Source organism: Macaca mulatta, chromosome 16 (assembly GCF_049350105.2).
Source record: "Macaca mulatta isolate MMU2019108-1 chromosome 16, T2T-MMU8v2.0, whole genome shotgun sequence".
Classification (NCBI taxonomy): Eukaryota; Metazoa; Chordata; class Mammalia; order Primates; family Cercopithecidae; genus Macaca; species Macaca mulatta.
In genome coordinates, this window is record NC_133421.1 from 44,576,274 (window position 1) to 44,597,105 (window position 20,832).

Genomic DNA, 20,832 nt, shown 5'->3' on the forward strand with positions numbered 1-20,832 from the left:
CACCTTTAAAACTAAATTCGGCCAGGCGCAGTGGCTCAAGCCTGTAATCCCAGCACTTTGGGAGGCCGAGACGGGTGGATCATGAAGTCAGGAGATCGAGACCCTCCTGGCTAACCCAGTGAAACCCTGTCTCTACTAAGAAAATACAAAAAACTAGCCGGGCGAGGTGGTGGGCGCCTGTAGTCCCAGCTACTCGGGAGGCTAAAGCAGGAGAATGGCGTGAACCCGGGAGGCGGAGCTTGCAGTGAGCTGAGATCCGGCCACTGCACTCCAGCCTGGGCGACAGAGCCAGACTCCGTCTCAAAAAAAAAAAATAAAAATAAAAATAACTAAATTCAAATATCACTTCATTCATTCATGCATTCAACCACTTATTCAACAAGTACTGAGTGCCTTTTATGAGGCAGACACTATGTTAGATACTCGAAAGCAAAGCAGATATATTTTTGTCTATTATACATCAAACAATCATATAAATATTGAATTATAAACTAAAAAAAAGCAATGAAGGAAAAATGCCAGAAACCATGAGAAAAAAAATGAGAGGCATCAAGAAACACTGTTCTAATGATGGGTTGATTTAATGAAATATAATTTACCCTAGGCAGACTGCAAGGAAGAGCATACTAGACAAATGATTCAAACAAGTCCTAGAAGCAGGAGAGATAAGATCCATCTCAACGTACATACCATCTTGCCTTACGTATTATACCTATCTGTCCCCCGCACCACACTCATTTTACTGATAGCTACCTGAAAGAAAGGACATAGAGTGTCTCTTATGTGCCAACACAACACCCCCAGGAGATACTGAGTCACTGGTCTGGTACCTAGGAGCTTATGCTTGTAAAAAGCTCCCAGATGACTCTATATGCAGCCAAATTTGTAAATCATATGCCCAAACTACCCATTTAATAAACATGTATTGATTATTCTCTCATGAAAAATCTCTATGGTCAGTGTGGTAAACTGTATCTAAAATTGGTGGTAGGCCAGGGGCGGTGGCTCACGCCTGTAATCCCAGAACTTTGGGAGGCCAAGGCGGGCAGATCATGAGGTCAGGAGTTCAGGACCAGCCTGACCAACATGGTAAAACCCCATATCTAATAAAAATACAGAAGTTAGCCAGGCGTGGTGGCACGCAACTGTAATCCCAGCTACTCATGAGGCTGTGGCAAGAGACTCACTTGAAACCGGGAGGCAGAGGTTGCAGTGAGCTGAGATCGCACCACTGCACTCCAGCCTGGGCGACAGAGTGAGACTCTGTTTCAAAAAATAAAATAAAATAAAATAAAATTGGTAGTAATAATCCAAACCACACTGCAAGCTCTTTTGCAATGTGATTTTTACCCTCTATCCTTTAGAGGTGAAGTCAATGTCCCCGCCTCTTGTATCTGGGCAAAAGTGATGATGTATGACTGCCAGGCCTAGGTCTTAAGAGATCCTGCAGCTTCTGTTATGGCCCAGCCACCATGAAAAGGAGTTCGAGCTAGAATTTTTTTTTTTTTTTTTTTTTTTTGAGATGGTCTCAATCTGTCGCCCAGGTTGGAGTGCAATGGCACAATCTTGGCTCACTGCAACCTCTGCCTCCCGGGTTCAAGCGATTGTCCTGCCTCAGCCTCCCAAGCAGGTAGGATTACAGGTGCCCGCCACCACGCCTAGCAAATTTTTGTATTTTCAGTAGAGATGGGGTTTCACCATGTTGGTCAGGCTGGTCTGGAACTCCTGACCTCAGGTGATCCACCCACCTTGGCCTCCCAAAGTGCTGAGATTACAGGCATGAGCCACCATGCCTGGCCATTCTATATAGGTTTATGAGTGATGAGAGACCAAGAAAAAGAACTCACAGAGAACCAGGATATCCCAGCCAACAGCTAGCTCCAGAGGTATAGACCTGTGCAGCCATCTTGGATCCTACAGCTCAATCAGCATCATATGGGGCAAAAAAAAATATGTCCTCCTTTCCCGAATTACTAACCCACAAAATCATAGGCAATAAAATGGTTGTCATGTTATGCCACCAAAAGTCTTTGGGTAATTTGTCACACAATAGACAACTGAAACAGTCAGAAATTCAACACTCTCTTGGGCAGTCATTCAAACATTTCCCCACTTTGATGATCAAAAAACTCTTTCTCGTACTCATCAAAATTGCTCCTCCTTCAATTTAAGACCATTTCCTCTTAAATCTTTGAAGTTCATGAAGAATAATTAATAAAAATCCCCCTGGCAAAAACTATTCTTGTATTCGAAGATGATAATCAAGCTCTCCCTTAGCTTTTCCTTCTCCAGGCTAAAATCTTTCCCCCCTTTTTTAAACTTAAAATGATAAGACCTATTTTTCAACCTTTTAATCATTTTAATTATCCTCTCAAGTATGAGGGGACCAAAAGTGAATGTCACATGCCAATATCTAACAGAGATTATTTCCTAGCTCTAATGGTTCATCTTTCTATAATGAAATTTCTCATAGTCCCAAATATGGCATTTTAGCACTCCAAAAATTGTGAAGTGATCTACAAAGTTAATTACTTACTATAACTATAAAAGGTTTTCTGCTCTTAACACTCAGCTTACTCCATTTTGGGATGACTGCTTTCACTCACCAGCCTGGTTTGACGCTCCACCAGGGCAGCAGGTTTTCACAACTTCCAGATATTTGAAGTATAATAGAAAAACTTGAGAGGTTGGAGTGGGTGCACCATTAATTTCAGTCAAGGTCTCTAACCACAACCAGGGCCTTCCCATAGGTCAGGCAGGTTCTGAGCACCTCCTCCTCCTACCTTGATGATAAAGTGGCCTTGTAAAAGGCAAGACCGTTAGCACTTGCCTATCGAGCAAAAGCACCATTTCTGTGGAACCTGATAGAGTATATTTAACTACTATATTAAGAGACAAACCAGTTGCTTAATGCAGTGTAAGAACCATGTTTTCTCTCTGAGTCTTACCTGAAAGTAAGTATGCTTTGGTATCAGACTAGCTTTATAATCACTGGTAAAATAGGGATAATAAATAAAGCCTACCCAACACAAATAAAACCATATGAGGGAAATAATTTTGTAAAACACCATGAAAATGTTGTAATATTGTCGGACTAGATCTCAGCAAGCCCTTTAAATCTTCAAATTAACTTTGAATGATTACTTGACGGTTGCAGGTAACATACAAAGTAAGCAGCCAAGGGCTCATGTTCATCAAATAGGAATAAAAAACCATGCCATCTAACAAAAAAGCTTGTGGATTTTCTAATATTGCACAGAATAACGGTTTGACCCTGGAGATCCAGGTCAGCCACTCTCTCTGATGGTGTCAAGCTCTAGTCCAGGGATACCAAGTTCAGTCAAGGAACTCAACAGTCTAGTGGAAGAGACAGACAGTGCTGTCTGTCAGAAAAGACAGAGAAGTCAGAGAAGAGGCATATATGAACTAAGTGTCCTGAGGGATGAGTATCTTGCCAGCTGGAGAAGGGAGAGGCCATTGGGAAAAGGCAGAGTCCTAAAAGACATGGTATATCCAGGGAATGTTAAAATGAGAAGTTCAGTGAAGCTGGAGAGGAGAGAAATGGCCAGGGGAGAGGGAGATAAGATGGTTAACAGCAACATGTAGGAAAGAATCCAACTGTGAAAGGTTTTAGAAGTCAAGCTAAGTGGAAAACAGAACAAATGGCACCTTAAATGAAAAGATTAGATGTTGACTTTTAAAAGATAACTTAGGGGCCGGGCGCGGTGGCTCAAGCCTGTAATCCCAGCACTTTGGGAGGCCGAGACGGGCGGATCACAAGGTCAGAAGATCGAGACCATCCTGGCTAACACAGTGAAACCCCGTCTCTACTAAAAAAAATACAAAAAACTAGCCGGGCGAGGTGGCGGGCGTCTGTAGTCCCAGCTACTCAGGAGGCTGAGGCAGGAGAATGGCGTAAACCCAGGAGGCGGAGCTTGCAGTGAGCTGAGATCGCGCCACTGCACTCCAGCCTGGGCGACAGAGCGAGACTCCGTCTCAAAAAAAATAAAATAATAATAATAAAAAAAAAAGATAACTTAGGCAATAATATGGAGAAGATAGGAGCAAGGTAAGACTTATGGTGGAGTGGCCATTTGATAAGGGTCTGAACTAGGAGTTACAAACTCAAATTCCTAGAGGCAATGCAGACAAAATGCTAAGTCTTCAGTGTGTAAGATGTCAGAAGATGGTGGTATCTGTACTGTTTGAAGAGTACAGGCCCTCTCTCTGATGGTGCCTAAAAGTATTCACACACAAAATTTTAAGCCCTTAGGCTGATTGACAGATTTTTGAGATGGAGTCTCCTGTGCCTTGGCTGGAATTCAGCAGCACAATCTCGGCTCACTGACACCTCCGCCTCCTGGGTTCAAGCAATTCTCTTTCCTCAGCCTGCCGAGTAGCTGGTACCACAGGCACTGGCCACCATGCCTGGCATGCCTTTTTTTTTTTTTTTTTTTTTTAGAGACAGGGTTTCAACATGTTGGCCAGGATGGTCTCAAACTCTCTCTCCTTTTTTTTCTTTTTTTTTTTTTTTTGATATAGAGTCTCACTGTTGCCCAGGCTGGAGTACAGTGGTGTGATCCTCACTCACTGCAACCTCCACCTCCTGGGTTCAAGCAATTCTCCTGCTTCAGCATCCTGAGTAGCTGGGATTACAGGTGCCACCACGCCCAGCTAATTTTTGTTGTTAGTAGAGATGGGTTTTCACCATGTTTGCCAGGCTGGTCTCAAACTCCTGACCTCAGGTTATTCACCCACCTCGGCCTCCCAAAGTGCTGTGATTACAGGTATGAGCCACCATGCCCAGCCTGATTTTAATTGTCCAGTTTTGACCTCTAGTAAATTAAGGCAATGACAGTGTGAATGAAGAAAAGCCACACATCAAACAGTACTCCAATAAAATCAACAGGGTTTAGCACATTTAAAGATGTGAAACTAAAAAGAATGAATAGGGCTGGGCACAGTGGCTCATGCCTGTAATCCCAGCACTTTGGGAGGCCAAGGCAGGTGGATCACGAGGTCAAGAGATCAAGTCCATCCTGGCCAACATGGTGAAACCCTGTCTCTACTAAAAATACAAAAATTAGCTGGGCGTGGTGCCACATGACTGTAGTCCCAGCTACTCAGGAGGCTAAGGCAGGAGAATCACTTGAACCCGGGAAGCAGAGGTTGCAGTGAGTTGAGATCGTGCCACTGCACTGCAGCCTGGGCGACAGAGCAAAACTCCGTCTCGGGGAAAAAAAAAAACAAGAGTCGATAAGAGGATCGGAGTTGAGAAAGTACAGTACAGGCTCTTGCTCATTCTACCCTTACTGAGAACCTACTATGTGCAACGTACCATGGATACAATTCTAACAAAGCAGACTGATTCTCAATACATACTATGATTGGAGTAAATACCAGGTTCTCCTGAGTACTCACCTAGCCCTGGCAAGTAAGAAGAGGCTTTGTGGAAGAGGTGACTTCTAGGCTGAAACCAGCTGGCCAGATTAAGCTTGGGGAAGGTGTGTAAAAGAAGGCTTATATGTGCTACAGTCTGAGGTGAAAGAGAACATGGGCATTTGTTGGAATTATAAGGAGCAGAAACGTAATTTTGAAGGTGACGACCACCTAGAGATATCATAGTCTGATTAGGTGAAGGGTTCAAAAGTTTGGAGATGAAAAGCAGGAAGGAGACAGGGTAGCAGCCTAGTAGAATTAGAAATGAGGAGGTTCTTCCTATTAATTCAGAAAGGAATACAGGAACAAACTCACTGGTAAGACAGTGTTCTCTACAACTCAATATTTAGTTATTAGAAAGGCAACCAAATGCCTTCGCTTCTTTTCCTTTAACAATGGCTTAGTTTGACTAAAGTGTTTCTCATAAGACACACACAAAAAAAACAAAATACAAGAGCAAACGATGGATAAAGCTGTAAACCTAACGTTTTACTTTTCTAAGATTTATATAATCAGTGGTTTAATTGGACCTAACGCCACATCCAGAACCCAAATGAAAGAAAACTTCTGGCTGGGCGCAGTGGCTCATGCCTGTAATTCCAGCACTTTGGGAGGCTGAGGAGGGTGGGTCACCTGAGCTCCGGAGTTCGAGACCAGCCTGACCAACACGGCGAAAGCCTATCTCTACTAAAAATACAAAATTAGCTGGGCATGGTGGCACACACCTATAAATCCCAGCTACTTGGGAGGCCAAGGCAGGAGAATCACAACCCAGGAGGTGGAGGTTGCAGTGAGCTGAGATCGCGCCACTGCACTCCAGCCTGGGCAACAAGAGTGAAACTCTGTCTCAAAAAAAAAAAAAAAAAACCTGACTCACTTCTGAAGACAGGATTTTCCCAGTTTCTAATGCAGCTTCATCTAGCTAATGAAATTTAAGAAAACAGTCTGAGGCTACCCGATTTTGCCAGTTTCAAAACATTGCCATGAGAGAAAGCAAGCTGTCTCTAGTTCCTGTGGCTGAGGTCGTTGGAGCCATGTTCAGATGAGATCATCGCAGGAACCAAGAGCAGTGGCTTTCATGCGAAGTGAATGGTGCCGCCTGGGGATGTATCTTTGGTAAGCAAGATTGCAACAGAGCAGGGAGTTTACTCAGGACAGTGCTGACTCATGCTGGGCAAAACTTGTATTTCCCAAACTCAGCCTGAACCAACCGCAATCAACTGCAACCTAGGAAAGAAGAGGCACCCCACTGATTGTTTTAAATCAAGTGCTGATTACTGGGGGCAGGTAAACCTCATTCCCCCACTGCTGATAATTTGGCCACCTCCAGAGCCCTTACCCAAAAAGTTCCAGTGGCCAGTTTCTAAAATTCCATCTGAGAACAGGCTGAGGCTGGGGTCAGCAAGATTACTGAACATAGCAGGTTCACAGCTCTGAAGATTTCCCCAGGAGGCTGATAAAGAAGTCACTTTGCATTTACAAATTAGAACATCTGGGTCAGTGGATTCAGAGAACTTGCCCAGTCATCATTAGCCAGTCAAATCATTAGGGTGAATTTTTGTCAGTTCTAACCAGGCTCATTGTTCTTTTTTCCCACTAGGCCTCCTCTGACCTCTCTATTTCTTTAGACAACTCAAGTTCTCTCATTAATATAGACATACTGGAATTTTTTTTTTAATCATTCTCTATGCTAAAGCCAAATCATCCACCATCACACCTACTGGATGGATGCATAGCGAATATAGAAGTCTATGAAAATCACCTTAATACTTGCTCTGAAAAGAGAAATCCCTAAATTTATATCAATTCTCATTTATTAGCCTGCTTATTTAAAAAAATTAATTCTAGAATAACTGGCTCATCATCAGCTATTAATTACTGAATTTGCCCTGACAGGCTAGAATTGACATTGGTGTCATAAAAAAAAAAAAAAAAAAGACAAAGTCCTTCCTTTCTGTGTGCTTTAATTTGACAAGAGAGAAACTAAAGTTCCTATTAGATCCTTCTGTTTCCTGCTTAAAATGTATGACAGTTCCCCACGACCATCAGCTATTTCTTGGCAGGGCATTTGAGGTAGGTCTCACACGGCATGAACTCTGGATGTAGCTGCCAACTCAGCTTGTCATTCAATAACAGAATTTGGGTTTAAAAACTATACTACTTAATACTATTCCTTTTCAAGGGGCTAGTTTTAAAAAGTTATTTATCCAACTCACTTAATTCTCCTTAATTACATTATTCCAGTAGGATAGCCATGCTGAGCTTTTATAAGGTATTATAAAATGTTTCCTGTTTTATTTCCTCCCCTTCAGTGTTTTCCTTTCAGAAAACGGCTTTGTTTAAAGAAGTTTCCTTATAGTACATGTTAATTAGTCCTTTCCAAATGATAAACACATCTTTACAGAAGCTGACAACCATTATCTCTTCAACCACACTTTAAAAAAATATTTCTGCAGTTGATGATAAGTTACAAATTCTAGTATGAAACAACTCTCAAGGTACAGACAAACATGGAACCTCCTTCAGAAAAAAAAATGATTAGAAAAGGTCCTGATCTGTTCTATATTTGTGAACTTTAAATAAAAAAGAGGGCTGGGCACGGTGGTTCACACCTATAATTGCAGCACTTTGGGAGGCCGAGGTGGGCGGATCACCTGAGGTCAGGAGTTCAAGACCAGCCTGACCAACATGGAGAAATCCCCACCTCTACTAAAAATACAAAATTAGCTGGGTGTGGTGGCACATGCCTGTAATCCCAGCTACTTGGGAGGCTGAGGCAGGAGAATCGTTTGAACCCAGGAGGCAGAGTTTGCAGTCAAGGAAGGAAGGAAGGAAGGAAGGAAGGAAGGAAGGAAGGAAGGGAGGGAGGGAGGGAGGGAGGGAGGGAGAAAATCCAGACAGTACTATACCCAGGAGACAGATACAAACTATATGAAGAGCAGACTGAAGGCCAAAGGCATGGAACTCCTAACTTGACTAAGAGAAACACCATTGAGCAAGTGAGCAGAGCTGCTGCAGCTTATCATTCCCCTCTTTAGGATTCTGATACAGTTTTAACCAACTTCCCCAAATTATGGCCACACTCCAGCCTAGTTCCTCCTTTTAAACTGGAAAGGTTGAGGATTACATTTTAGAGCTTAAAAAGGTACTTAAATGAACTAGTGGTTTCAGGCACTGGAGGTTTTATGAGGTTATCTGAAAATTATGAGAATATGAGGCTATGGAAGAAATAATAACTGTGACTTTCTGATTTTTTTCAATACATTATTTTAAAATTAGCCAGGCATGGTGGCATACACCTCTAACCCCAACTACAAGGGAGGCTGGGGCAGGAGAATTGCTTGAACCCAGGAGACGGAGGTTGCAGAGTCGAGATTGCGCCTCTGCACTTCAGCCCAGGCGACAGAAGGAGACTCTATCTCAAAACAAAAAACAACAGAAACAAAAAATACGTTATTTTAAAACTCAAGTAACTTAGCACCCAAAACTATTTATACTTTTTTTAATAGGGTGGTCCCAACAGATATTTAATGATTGTGCATATGTGTGCCTGCCCACTGTTTCACTTGAACAGAAATATGTGATGTCATTGACATCCTAGATTTACTTTCTTTTCTGCAATAGATCTTGACATTATAAACAATAAGCAGGTTTCAAAAGAGAAATTAAAATATCCATTTCTCAGGGTTCTGTAATCTTCCAAATCCATAGAAAATTACCAAATACATACGGAAGATCTGGGAGGATGCACATGGCGGGGAAAGAACTGTAATGGGAATAAAGATCAAAGAGCTATGTTTAGCTTTGTCCAAATTACCCCCAAAAATTCAGTATATAAATTTTTTTTACAACAAGCATATATTCAAATATGATTTGGTAGTTTAAAATTCAGTTAAAATTTTAAACTTTGTATTGCTTACAAACTACTTTACTCTCACTTCACACTCTTTCCTCTCAACATCTCCCTTTTATTTACTTCCCTACCCCCAGCATCCTAAATGATACTGCACATTTCTTGTTTTTAACAAAATTAATCTTACTTGTGTCCACATCCTTTTCCTAACTGAGAAGTCGGTGAATGGATAAACGCACATTTCCAGGAACCAGTGCCTGTCTCACCTTGTTGATAATTAATGACTGCCAAATTCTAATCTTTGGTGTTCAGGGACCTTACAACCTTTTTTTCCTTTTTTTTTTTTTTAACTATAGAATATACTATTTAAGAAAAACAATATGATGGCAACCAAACATTTATCATCTAATAAATCACAGAAGTTAAGCATGAAAAATGAAGTAAACTTTATGATACTCAACAATTAATTCTAGGGGTACTTAAGAATCAACAGGGGTGCTTACTGAAAATGAACATTTCCCATCCCAGTCCCTCAGACACTCTGAATTAGCAGACATGGAGGGAGGCCGCAGAAACTGAATTTTTTTTTTTTTGAGACAGAATCTCGCTCTCATCGCGCAGGCTGGAGAGTAGTGGCACAATCTCAGCTCTCTGCAACCTCCACCTCCCAGCTTCAAGCAATTCTCCTTCCTCAGCCTCCCGAGTAGCTAGGATTATAGGCGTGTGCCACCATGTCTGGCTAATTTTTGTATTTTAAGTAGAGACAGGGTTTCGCCATGTTGGCCGGGCTGGTCTCAAACTCCAGACCTCAGCTGATCCACCTGCTTCAGCCTCCCAAAGTGCTAGGATTACAGGCTTGAGTCATCATGCCCGGTCAAAACTGAATTTTTAATCAGTACCTCTCTCTTCCAAGCCTTTTTTTTTTTTTTTTGAGACAAGAGTCTTATTCTGTCGCCCAGGTTGGAGCTCAATGTGGCACAATCTCTCGGCTCACTGCAACCTTCGCCTCCGGGTTCAAGCAATTCTCCTGCCTCAGCCTCTCAAGTAGGTGGGATTACTATGCACCACCACGCCAGGCTAATTTTTGTATTTTTAGTAGAGACGGAGTTTCGTCATGTTGGCCAGGCTGGTCTTGAACTCCCGGCGTCAAGTGATCTGCCTGTCTCAGCCTCCCAAAGTGCTGGGATTATAGGTGTGAGCCACTGTGCCCGGCCTTCCAAGCAATTCTGACACAGATGGGTCTTGAATCATGTTTTGAGAAAAAGGACACAGCTATGTTCCCTAAGCACTGTTTAGAGTAAAATGAAAAACAGTTTTTTCAAAGACTGAACAGTAGTCACACTGAGCAGGTCCTACACATAAGTCCCCTCACCCACAAGAACCACAAAAAATGTAACAAACTATATTTACTTTGTTGGTTGGACCATTATTTTCTTCAAACCTTCAGAGACAATTATCCTAACTACCATTAAGGATTTCACCTGTCACCCACAGTCTTGTTATACTGAGACATTTTCACACCTGGATGCAATACAAGGGGCTTAATGGAATTTTTATGGCTAAAAATTTAAGTTCACTTGACTCAACAGAATAGTCAAATAAAACAAAGGAGAAAACCTCCCCCAAGGAACAGGTTGAAAGTAGAGGCTTTTGACTTCCTGATGAGCCAATTTTGTCCAGAAATTCAAACCATGGGATGCTATAAAGCTCATATGTCTTGAGAGTGCCCAAATGTCAACTTATCGCCAGAGCATCAGCCAGTGCAGGCTTACTGTAACATTTGGAAGCACAAACCTGCTGTATACAATGGACTCTCCTGGGAGATGGAGGCTGTCACCATGGCAGAGATCATTCCGTCTTGGGGCCAGAAGGACCAGGCAGTCCCTTTAATCTTTAACAAGCCACTTTCACATTTAGATACAGGAACTGGCACTGCATGAGGCTCAACCTGCTTCACAGCACTTTGCTGCAAAACAACCCCCCAGTTGCATGAGGGCATGCTAACCCAGTCTGTCCCCACTGGTCCAGTTACCAGAATCTATTCTATAATGCAATTGTGAGTACTTTATTATCCACTATGGTATAATACTTCATAGCTCAGAAAAGGTATCCAATATCAAGAGGCTAGCAACTGCCTACCTCAGGCACAATGAAATACTAGGTTCCTGCATTAGTAATTGAAAAAGTAGCAAGCATGCAGGAAAGAATCCAGAGGGGTCAGGACCCAGCCTGAGGACCTGATGACAAGACTGGGAGAAAGGAAGTCAGCAAGAAGTTAGCAACATGACCAAACTGCTATCTTGGGCAGCTCATTTCAGAAACCCAGCAACAGAAATCTTCGAACCATTTGATAGGTATATAATTTTCTATATAAGGCTATTTCTTAGGTTTTTTTTGTTTTGCTTTTGTTTTTTTCCTTGAGCAGCCAATACAGAAGAAGGGCAGGGAAAAGACCCCTGTCATCAAATTCCATCACCTAAACTCTAATAGCCTCATAATGTAAGTGACTTAGCAGGCTCATGTCCTATTACTACCTCGCCCCAGTAACCATACTCTCAGAAAAAAGATTCTGTAATTCAACTCTGCAGATTACCTGAATTCAAAATATACCTCTGAATTCGTCTCTTCTCCTAATACACACACTCACATGCTCTGTCTCCCTGACACACATGCCCTGCCTCCAATAAGTCAAACTTCCTAAATGTCTACCCTGGTTTCCACTAATAATGCCCCAAGATTAACTTACCTTTGTTCATGTCCCCAAGTCTAGGGGGCCTTTGTCAACACGTGTTTCATCTTGAAGAGTGATTTCTAGCCAAGTAGATAAGATTACCTGTTCACCTACAGTTAATATTCAACCTGGTTTCTGCAGGCTATAGAAATAAAAGGATACAACTGCACAGCTTGAATGTCCCATCAACGTAATCAAAGTAATGGAAGAAGGAAAGAAGGCAGAAGGAGAGATTTCAAAATAAAGACTGAACTGTGCACTTCAGTAGTACTTAGGAAAACACTCCATCTGACTAAGCAGCTGATGAGTAGACAAATACCCAAAGGACTGTGCATTCTCTGAAGATTATTGTGCTCACAGTTCCCACTTCTCCCAAGGTTCTGCAAGAGATCACATCATAAAATCAGCCTTCCATTATTTATAATAAAGTGCATAGATGCATCCTAACATCCAGTATTCTACTGATTTACTCACAAACAAAGCTAAAACCTTATTTCAACTCAAACCCCTGTAACAAGGAAGAAAACGTATTTTCTTTAGGTCTTTCAAAGGTACCTCTCTCATCCCTTTTATAACAGAACAGACAAGGGTTGGAGAAAGGAACCCAAAGCTCCATCCCAGGTCCTAAATGCTTAAAAAAACTCACATTAAAAAAATGTCCCATAATACACTACCCATTTGAAAAAAAGCACTGTGAACAGCAGGGGGGAATATATATTTAGATATATATGATAGATACGCACATACACACCGAGAGAGGGAGAGAGATAACACGCATGTGCAAAAGAGCGAGCAAGCATGCACACATATACTTAACAAGTCTAAAACCATTTAATAACAGTTATTCCTAGTAGGAATGGGGATCTAACTTCTGCTTTATGCTACTTCAGCTGGTTTTGTTTTGTTTTGTTTTTCTGAGACGGTTCTCACTCTGTTGCCCAGGCTGGGGTGCAGTGGTGTGATCACAGCTCACTGCAGCCTTGACCACCCTGGCTCAAGTAATCTCCCACCTCAGCCTCGCGAGTAGCTGAGATCACTGGTGCATGCCACCATGCCTGGCTAATTCTTTCATTATTTGTAGAGATGGGGTCTCAATATCTTTCCCAGACTGATCTCAAACACCTAGGCTCAAGCAATCCTCCTGTCTCGACCTCCCAAAGTGCTGAGATTATAGGTGTGAGCAGTTTAAGTTAATCGTATTAGAAATAAAGTACCTAAGACCATTTGATAATATAAACCAAAACAATTTGAAAAAGGTTTTAGGGCCTTTGGAAGCCAAATTTTGAGTACATTTAAAGCTACAGTCATGGAGGCAAATGTATAAAAAATTAACAAGAAATTCAGAGTTTTGAAATTGTATTATTTGTCTATGGGCAATACTGTACTAGGAGTGCTATGCTATCTATTGCTGGATAAAAAGAGTTCATCTAGGGCCTTGCTGTCAAGGAAACCATGGCAGGGGTGCTAAAAAGCCAGTCAGCAGACCATTGTGACACTGTATGGAGGCAGATTCATCCAGAGAGCTAAAAATACAACTCAAAAATCATCTATCTTGGTACCAGTACCATGCTGTTTTGGTTACTGTAGCCTTGTAGTATAGTTTGAAGTCAGGTAGCATGATGCCTCCAGCTTTGTTCTTTTGGCTTAGGATTGTCTTGACAACGCGGGGTCTTTTTTGGTTCCATATGAACTTTAAAGCAGTTTTTTCCAATTCTGTGAAGAAAGTCATTGGTAGCTTAATGGGGATGGCATTGAATCTATAAATTACCTTGGGCAGTATGGCCATTTTCACAATATTGATTCCTCCTATCCATGAGCATGGTATGTTCTTCCATTTGTTTGTGTCCTCTTTTATTTCACTGAGCAGTGGTTTGTAGTTCTCCTTGAAGAGGTCCTTTACATCTCCGGTAAGTTGGATTTCTAGGTATTTTATTCTCTTTGAAGCTATTGTGAATGGGAGTTCATTCATGATTTGGCTCTCTGTTTGTCTGTTACTGGTGTATAAGAATGCTTGTGATTTTTGCACATTGATTTTGTATCCTGAAGGCTACAGTAACCAAAATAGCATGGTACTGGTACCAAAACAGAGATATAGACCAATGGAGCAGAACAGAGCCCTCAGAAATAATACCACACATCTACAGCCACCTGATCTTTGACACACCTGACAAAAACAAGAAACGCAGAAAGGATTCCCTGTTTAATAAATGGTGCTGGGAAAATTGGCTAGCCATAAGTAGAAAGCTGAAACTGGATCCTTTCCTTACTCCTTATACGAAAATTAATTCAAGATGGATTAGAGACTTAAATGTTAGACCTAAAACCATAAAAACCCTAGAAGAAAACCTAGGTAATACCATTCAGGACATAGGCATGGGCAAGGACTTCATGTCTAAAACACCAAAAGCAATGGCAACAAAAGCCAAAACTGACAAATGGGATCTAATTAAACTTAAGAGCTTCTGCACAGCAAAAGAAACTACCATCAGAGTGAACAGGCAACATACAGAATGGGAGAAAATTCTTGCAATCTACTCATCTGACAAAGGGCTAATATCCAGAACCTATAAAGAACTCAATCAAATTTACAAGAAAAAAACAAACAACCCCATCAAAAAGTGGGCAAAGGATATGAACAAACACTTCTCAAAAGAAGACATTCAAACAGCCAACAGACACATGAAAAAATGCTCATCATCACCCACTATCAGAGAAATGCAAATCAAAACCACAATGAGATACCATCTCACACCAGTTAGAATGGCAATCATTAAAAAATCAGGAAACGACAGGTGCTAGAGAGGATGTGGAGAAATAGGAACACTTTTACACTGTTGGTGGGACTGTAAACTAGTTCAACCATTGTAGAAAACAGTGTGGCGATTCCTCAAGGATCTAGAACTAGAAATACCATTTGACCCAGCCATCCCATTACTGGGGATATACCCAAAGGATTATAAATCATGCTGCTATAAAGACACATGCACACATATGTTTATTGCGGCACTATTCACAATAGCAAAGACTTGGAATCAACCCAAATGTCCATCAGTGACAGACTGGATTAAGAAAATGTGGCACATACACACCATGGAATACTATGCAGCCATAAAAAAGGATGAGTTCGTGTCCTTTGTAGGGACATGGATGCAGCTGGAAACCATCATTCTCAGCAAACTATCACAAGAACAGAAAACCAAATACCACATGTTCTCACTCATAGGTGGGAACTGAACAATGAGATCACTTGGACACAGGAAGGGGAAGATCACACACCGGGTCCTATTGTGGGGAGGGGGGAGAGGGGAGGGATAGCATTAGGAGATATACCTAATGTAAATGACGAGTTAATGGGTGCAGCACACCAACATGGCACATGTATACATATGTAACAAACCTGCATGTTGTACACATGTACCCTAGAACTTAAAGTATAATAATTTAAATAAATAAATAAATAAATAAATAAATAAAAACCTCCTATCTTTGTCAGTCAAATCAGTTTTACTAAGTAATCTGATGAACTTAAAAACCAGATATAACACCTATTAGAATGGCTAAAATTAAAAATGGTGGCCAGGCACAGTGGCCCATGCCTGTATTCACAGCACTTTGGGAGGCCACGGCAGGTGAATTGCCTGAGGCCAGGAGTTTGAGACCAGCCTGGCCAACAGCGTGAAACCCAGTCTCTACTAAAAATACAAAAAATTAGCCAGGTATGGTGGCACGTGCCTGTAGTCCCAGCTACTCGGGAGGGTGAGGCAGGAGAATGGCTTGAACCTGGGAGGCAGAGGCTGCAGTGAGTCAAGATTATGCCACTGCACTCCAGCCTGGGCTATAGAGCAAGACTCCATCTAAAAAAAAAAAAAAAAAAATTTAAAAATGATGACAATATCAAATGCTGGTGAGGATGCAAAGAAACTGGCTCTCATATACTGCTGGTGAGACTGTAAAATGGTACAGCAACTCTGGGAAAGAATTTAGCAATTTTGGCCTGGTGCAGTGGCTCACACCTGTCATCCCAGCACTTTGGGAGGCTATCATGGGCAGATCACTTAAGGTCAGGAGTTCAAGACCAGCCTGGCCAACATGGTGAAACTCCGTCTCTACCAAAAATACAAAATTTGGTTGGTAGTGGTGGTGCACACCTGTAGTCCCAGCTACTTGGGAGGCCGAGGTAGGAGAATTGCTTGAACCCAGGAGGCAGAGGTTGCAGTGAGCTGAGATCACACCACTGCACTCCAGCCTGGGTAAAGGAGTCAGTGAGACTCTGTCTCAAAAAAAAAAAATAGTTTAGCAATTTCTTTGGAAAACTGAACATACACTTACCTTAAGAACCAGCAGTTTCATTCCTGGATGCTTAGCCCAAAGAAATTAAAACTTGGGTCCATACAAACACCTGTACACAAATGTTCATTATGGCTTCATCTGTAACAGCCCCAAACTGCTAACAACTAAAATGCCCTTCAGGTGAATAAACAGCCTGTGGTACATACACACCATGGAATACTACTCAGCGATAAAAGGAACAAACTATTGCTGCCACACAATAACTTGGATGGAGGGTGTGACGCTAAGTGAAAAATGCTGGGTTCAAGACCAGCCTGGGAAACACAGTGAGACCCATCTCTACAAAAAATACATTCGAGGCTGGGCGCAGTGGCTCACACCTGTAATACCAGCATTTTGGGAGGCCAAGGCGGACAAATCACTTGAGCTCAGGAGTTCAAGACCAGCCTGGGCAACATGGTGAAACTGTCTCTACAAAAAATACAAAAATTAGGTGGGTGTGGTGGCGTGCACCTGTAGTCCCAGCTACTCAGGAGGCTGAAGTGGGAGGATGGCTTGAGCTAGGGAAGCAGAGGTTGCAGTAAGCTGAGATCACGCCACTGCACTCCAGCCTGGGCGGCAGAGTCAGACACTGTCTCAAAAAAATAAATAAAAATAAATAAATAAATAAATAAATAAATAAATAAATAACAAGTTCCAATTGTTCTATGCGTATAAAAGTAAAAAACAAAAAACCCAGTCTTAAAAGGTCACATACTGGGTCACATATTGTTATGATTCCATTTCCATCATATTTCTAAAATGACAAAATTATAGAGATACCGAACAGATTACTGTTTGCCAGAGATTAGAACAGTAGGGAAAAAGGATATGCGTGATAATAAAGGAGTAGCACAAGGGGGATCTTTGTGGTGGTAGAAGAGTTACACAAATTCATACATGTGATAAAATGGCACAAAACTACACACACACACACACAAGCATACACACACAGAGCACTGTGTCAGTTTCCTGGTTTTGATATTGTACTATGGTTAAATGAGACATAACCACTGGGAGAAAAATGGGTGAAGGGTACATGGGAACTGTGTAGTGTATTTGCAACTTCCTGTGAATCTTTAATTACCTAAAAATAAAGTATAAAAAAAAAAAAGTGGCCGGGCGTGGTGGCTCACGCCTGTAATCCCAGCACTTTGGGAGGCCGAGGCAGGTGGATCACCTGAGGTTGAGAGTTCAAGACCAGCCTCACCAATATGGAGAAACCTCGTCTCTACTAAAAATACAAAATTAGCCAGGCGTGGTAGTGTGCATCTGTAATCCCAGCTACTCAGGAGGCTGAGGCAGGAGAATCGCTTGAACCCGGGAGGCAGAGGTTGCAGTGAGCCGGGATTGTGCCATTTCACTCCAGCTTGAGCAACAAGAGTGAAACTCCATCTCAAAAAAAAAAAAGTGCAATTATTCAGTCAACTGTCCAGCCCCTATGGGGAACTAAAAAAGGTAAAAAGTTTATAATAAAGTATAGCATGTTTCGTACTCTTTTGCAGTCTCTACTATGCAGGAGAGATGATTATTTAAGCATAGATTGGTTGTTGGCCCAACTACCTGAAATATATTTAGGCACTACCTGTGCCCCATTCATCACAATTTTTTTATCAAGCCTCACCAAAGCCATGAGTAATGGGCCAGAAGGCTGCAGAAGTAACCAGTCCAGAATGAATGAACTCTCACTACAATTTCAGCTCAGCAGACAGTGCCTGCTATCAGAAACATCAAAAAACCACAGCAGTTAGACAAATAAGTTGTGAAAGATATGGTTTCCAGGTAAGATATGTGACAGGCTTCTTACTGCAAATAGTTTTTCTTACAAAAGAAGAAAGACTGGTGGGAGAGATGGTGGAAAAATGAAAATAATCCTTCTTCTATGATTCTCTGGGCCCATCTTCACAGGACTTCATATGTAGTGAAGGCAGAATATTTGTCTCAAGCACAGATAACCAGCTTTTACTTTCTACACTGACTCAGGCTTCTTACTGAAAATGGTATATCACCATTTATTCCACTAACATCGCTTACAAGATGAGGCCCTATGGGGCACTAACATCTATGTATCATATGGAGAATTCAATTCATTGGGAAGGCCTATTGACAAACAGGAAGACCCCCACCCCCAACACACACACACACACACACAAAAATAAAAATAAAAAATAACCACCAGTGAACTCTTCTCTAACCCAATGCTTTATTTATTTAGCCAAATGTGCTTTTAAGGGAAACTGACTTAAATATCAAAAACATTTACAATTTTAGAATAAACTATAAAACATCCTTCAGCACTAGCAAAACTAAAACTAATAAACCAATTAACAAGTACTGCTAATATCATTTTTAAATCATATTCCACACAAGTAGGCCCATTAAAAAAGAATAGTTTTATGAATAAAAAACTATTTAAGAATTAAAAAGTGATGTTAGTGGAATAATGGTGAAACACCATTTTCAGTAAGAAGCCTGAGTCAGTGTAGAAAGTAAAAGCTGGTTATCTGGGCTTGAAGCAAATATTCTGCCTTCATTACATATGAAGTCCTGTGAAGATGGGCCCAGAGAATCATAGAAGAAGGATTGTTTTCATTTTTCCACCATCTCTCCCACCAGTCTTCTTCTTTTGTAAGAAAAACTATTTGCAGTAAGAAGCCTGTCACATATCTTACCTGGAAACCATATCTTTCACAACTTATTTGTCTAACTGCTGTGGTTTTTGGATGTTTCTGAGAGCAGGCACTGCTTGCTGAGCTAAAATTGTAGTGAGAGTTCATTCATTCTGGACTGGTTACTTCTGCAGCCCACATATTTGTAAAGACTTATTCAAAAGGTAATCATCCTGATGGAGTGTGAGGCAGCTACCACCCAGTAGTTGACAGCTCAACATTTAAAGCTGGAATGCTTCAGTTTCAACACTGTGGCTTTGGGCCCCCTTTAATTTCTCTGTGCGGCATTTTCACATCTGTGGAACAGAGATAACACCTACACACCTCATAGGATGGTTCGGAGGATTAAACATGTTAATACAGCAAAGTCCCTGGCACCTGGAGAGCACATAATAACTGTTGGTAATTTTCATAAAGGTAAACTATGGCACAAAGAGAAGTATCACACAGCAAAAGAAGTGCCAGTCTTTTGATAAGTCTTACACAAATTCTCCCATACTTTTAGACAAGAAGAAGCCTTCCCCTAACTGCCACTGAAGAATGCATACAATTTCATTCAGAAAAAGCATCATCTGACACAGTGGAATGAGGGAAACAAATCCTGCTGAGCATGCCCATTGCTTCCCTAGCTCCTGTGGCCAACACACAATTTTAATAGGAAACGGGATTGTTTGTAAAGACAGTTTTATAACATCTGTCACCAAACAACAGTGAAGTTCAAAGTGAAAATTCAAGATTTCACATAGCAGGCAGAGGGACTTTCAAAAACATCTATCCTCTCGCTCCTGTTCCCCATCCCTCTTTCCTAATCAAGGTTATAATAACCCAAGCCCTCTGTAAGCTGGCACACAAGCTAACAACATGTTACCCTGCTGAATAGTCATCAAGGAGGAAAGAAAGGCCCAGGGGGCTGCTACATTTCCATAAACCTCTCATCCTTAGTTAAAAAGGTAAATTTGTTCTAGAGATGCTTAAAGAAAAAACACTTGACTGTCATAACCTAGACACGTGCAATAGCTTTCTCCCATTTCTAGTTTTGTCAACTATTCAGGGAACCACCATCCACATTTTTGGAAACAGAAACAAATTGTTTCCAAAAGTGTTAAGCAGTGCTTGTCCAAAGGCCCCCATATAGCTAGTAATTTAGACAGCTGTGTTAGGAGCCACAGAAGCTGCATTTTCTAACCAGTATTGCTTGTGAACAATTGAAACTTTCTCCAGTGCAAAGTCCATACACAGGAAGCAGTGTTCTCCAAAAACATTCAAACAGTTTCATTATTGTTTAACTACCAAAATAACAGCTCCAATAATCTATCAAGTTTGACATTTCACCCAGCTAAGCAATTAAACCAGAACGAAAAGCATGCATGGAGAGATTTGCCCGCCTGCTCCAAATCAACACTAATTTTGACATTATAACCACAAAAACTAATAATGCATCCTCGTAGACTATTCACAAAAGGCTTCTAAAAAGCAAACAAAAGTGTCTCAAAGAAATTGCACACCCCTAAATTTTATTTTCTGTCTCCCATCTTTAAGCATCTCAACTCTGAGTTAAGTTACAGGCCAAGAAGTTAGAAACTCCTTTGCAGTATTTAGTCAAAAGAGGGGAATATGCCTCCCAATACAACTACCCAATGCAAATTCTATCATTTATCCTTTTTTTTTTTTTTTTTTTTGGAGACAGGTCTCCCAGGTTGGAGTGCAGCGGCACGATCTTGGCTCACTGCAATCTCTGCCCCCTATGTTGAAGGGATTCTCCTGCCTCAGCCTCTGGAGTAGCTGGGACTACAGGCGCGTGCCACCACACC

At 41.4% G+C, this 20,832-nt stretch overlaps 1 protein-coding gene across 21 annotated transcripts in view; it reads right to left on the minus strand.

The window, feature by feature from the left end:
* The window catches only part of RFFL (ring finger and FYVE like domain containing E3 ubiquitin protein ligase), an 80,898-nt gene that overhangs the window by 46,874 nt on the left and 13,192 nt on the right, over nt 1-20,832 (minus strand). The window contains exon 1 of one of the 21 annotated variants that reach the window (XM_077970774.1): nt 12,039-12,408. The exons of 19 other annotated variants lie outside the window; for them this stretch is intronic. In XM_077970774.1, the coding sequence (XP_077826900.1) occupies nt 12,039-12,048 (10 nt within the window). In that variant the 5' untranslated portion in view covers nt 12,049-12,408. Of the gene's footprint in view, nt 1-12,038; nt 12,409-20,832 lie in introns of those variants that run through there. One more of the 21 variants, XM_077970773.1, reaches the window with a different exon arrangement.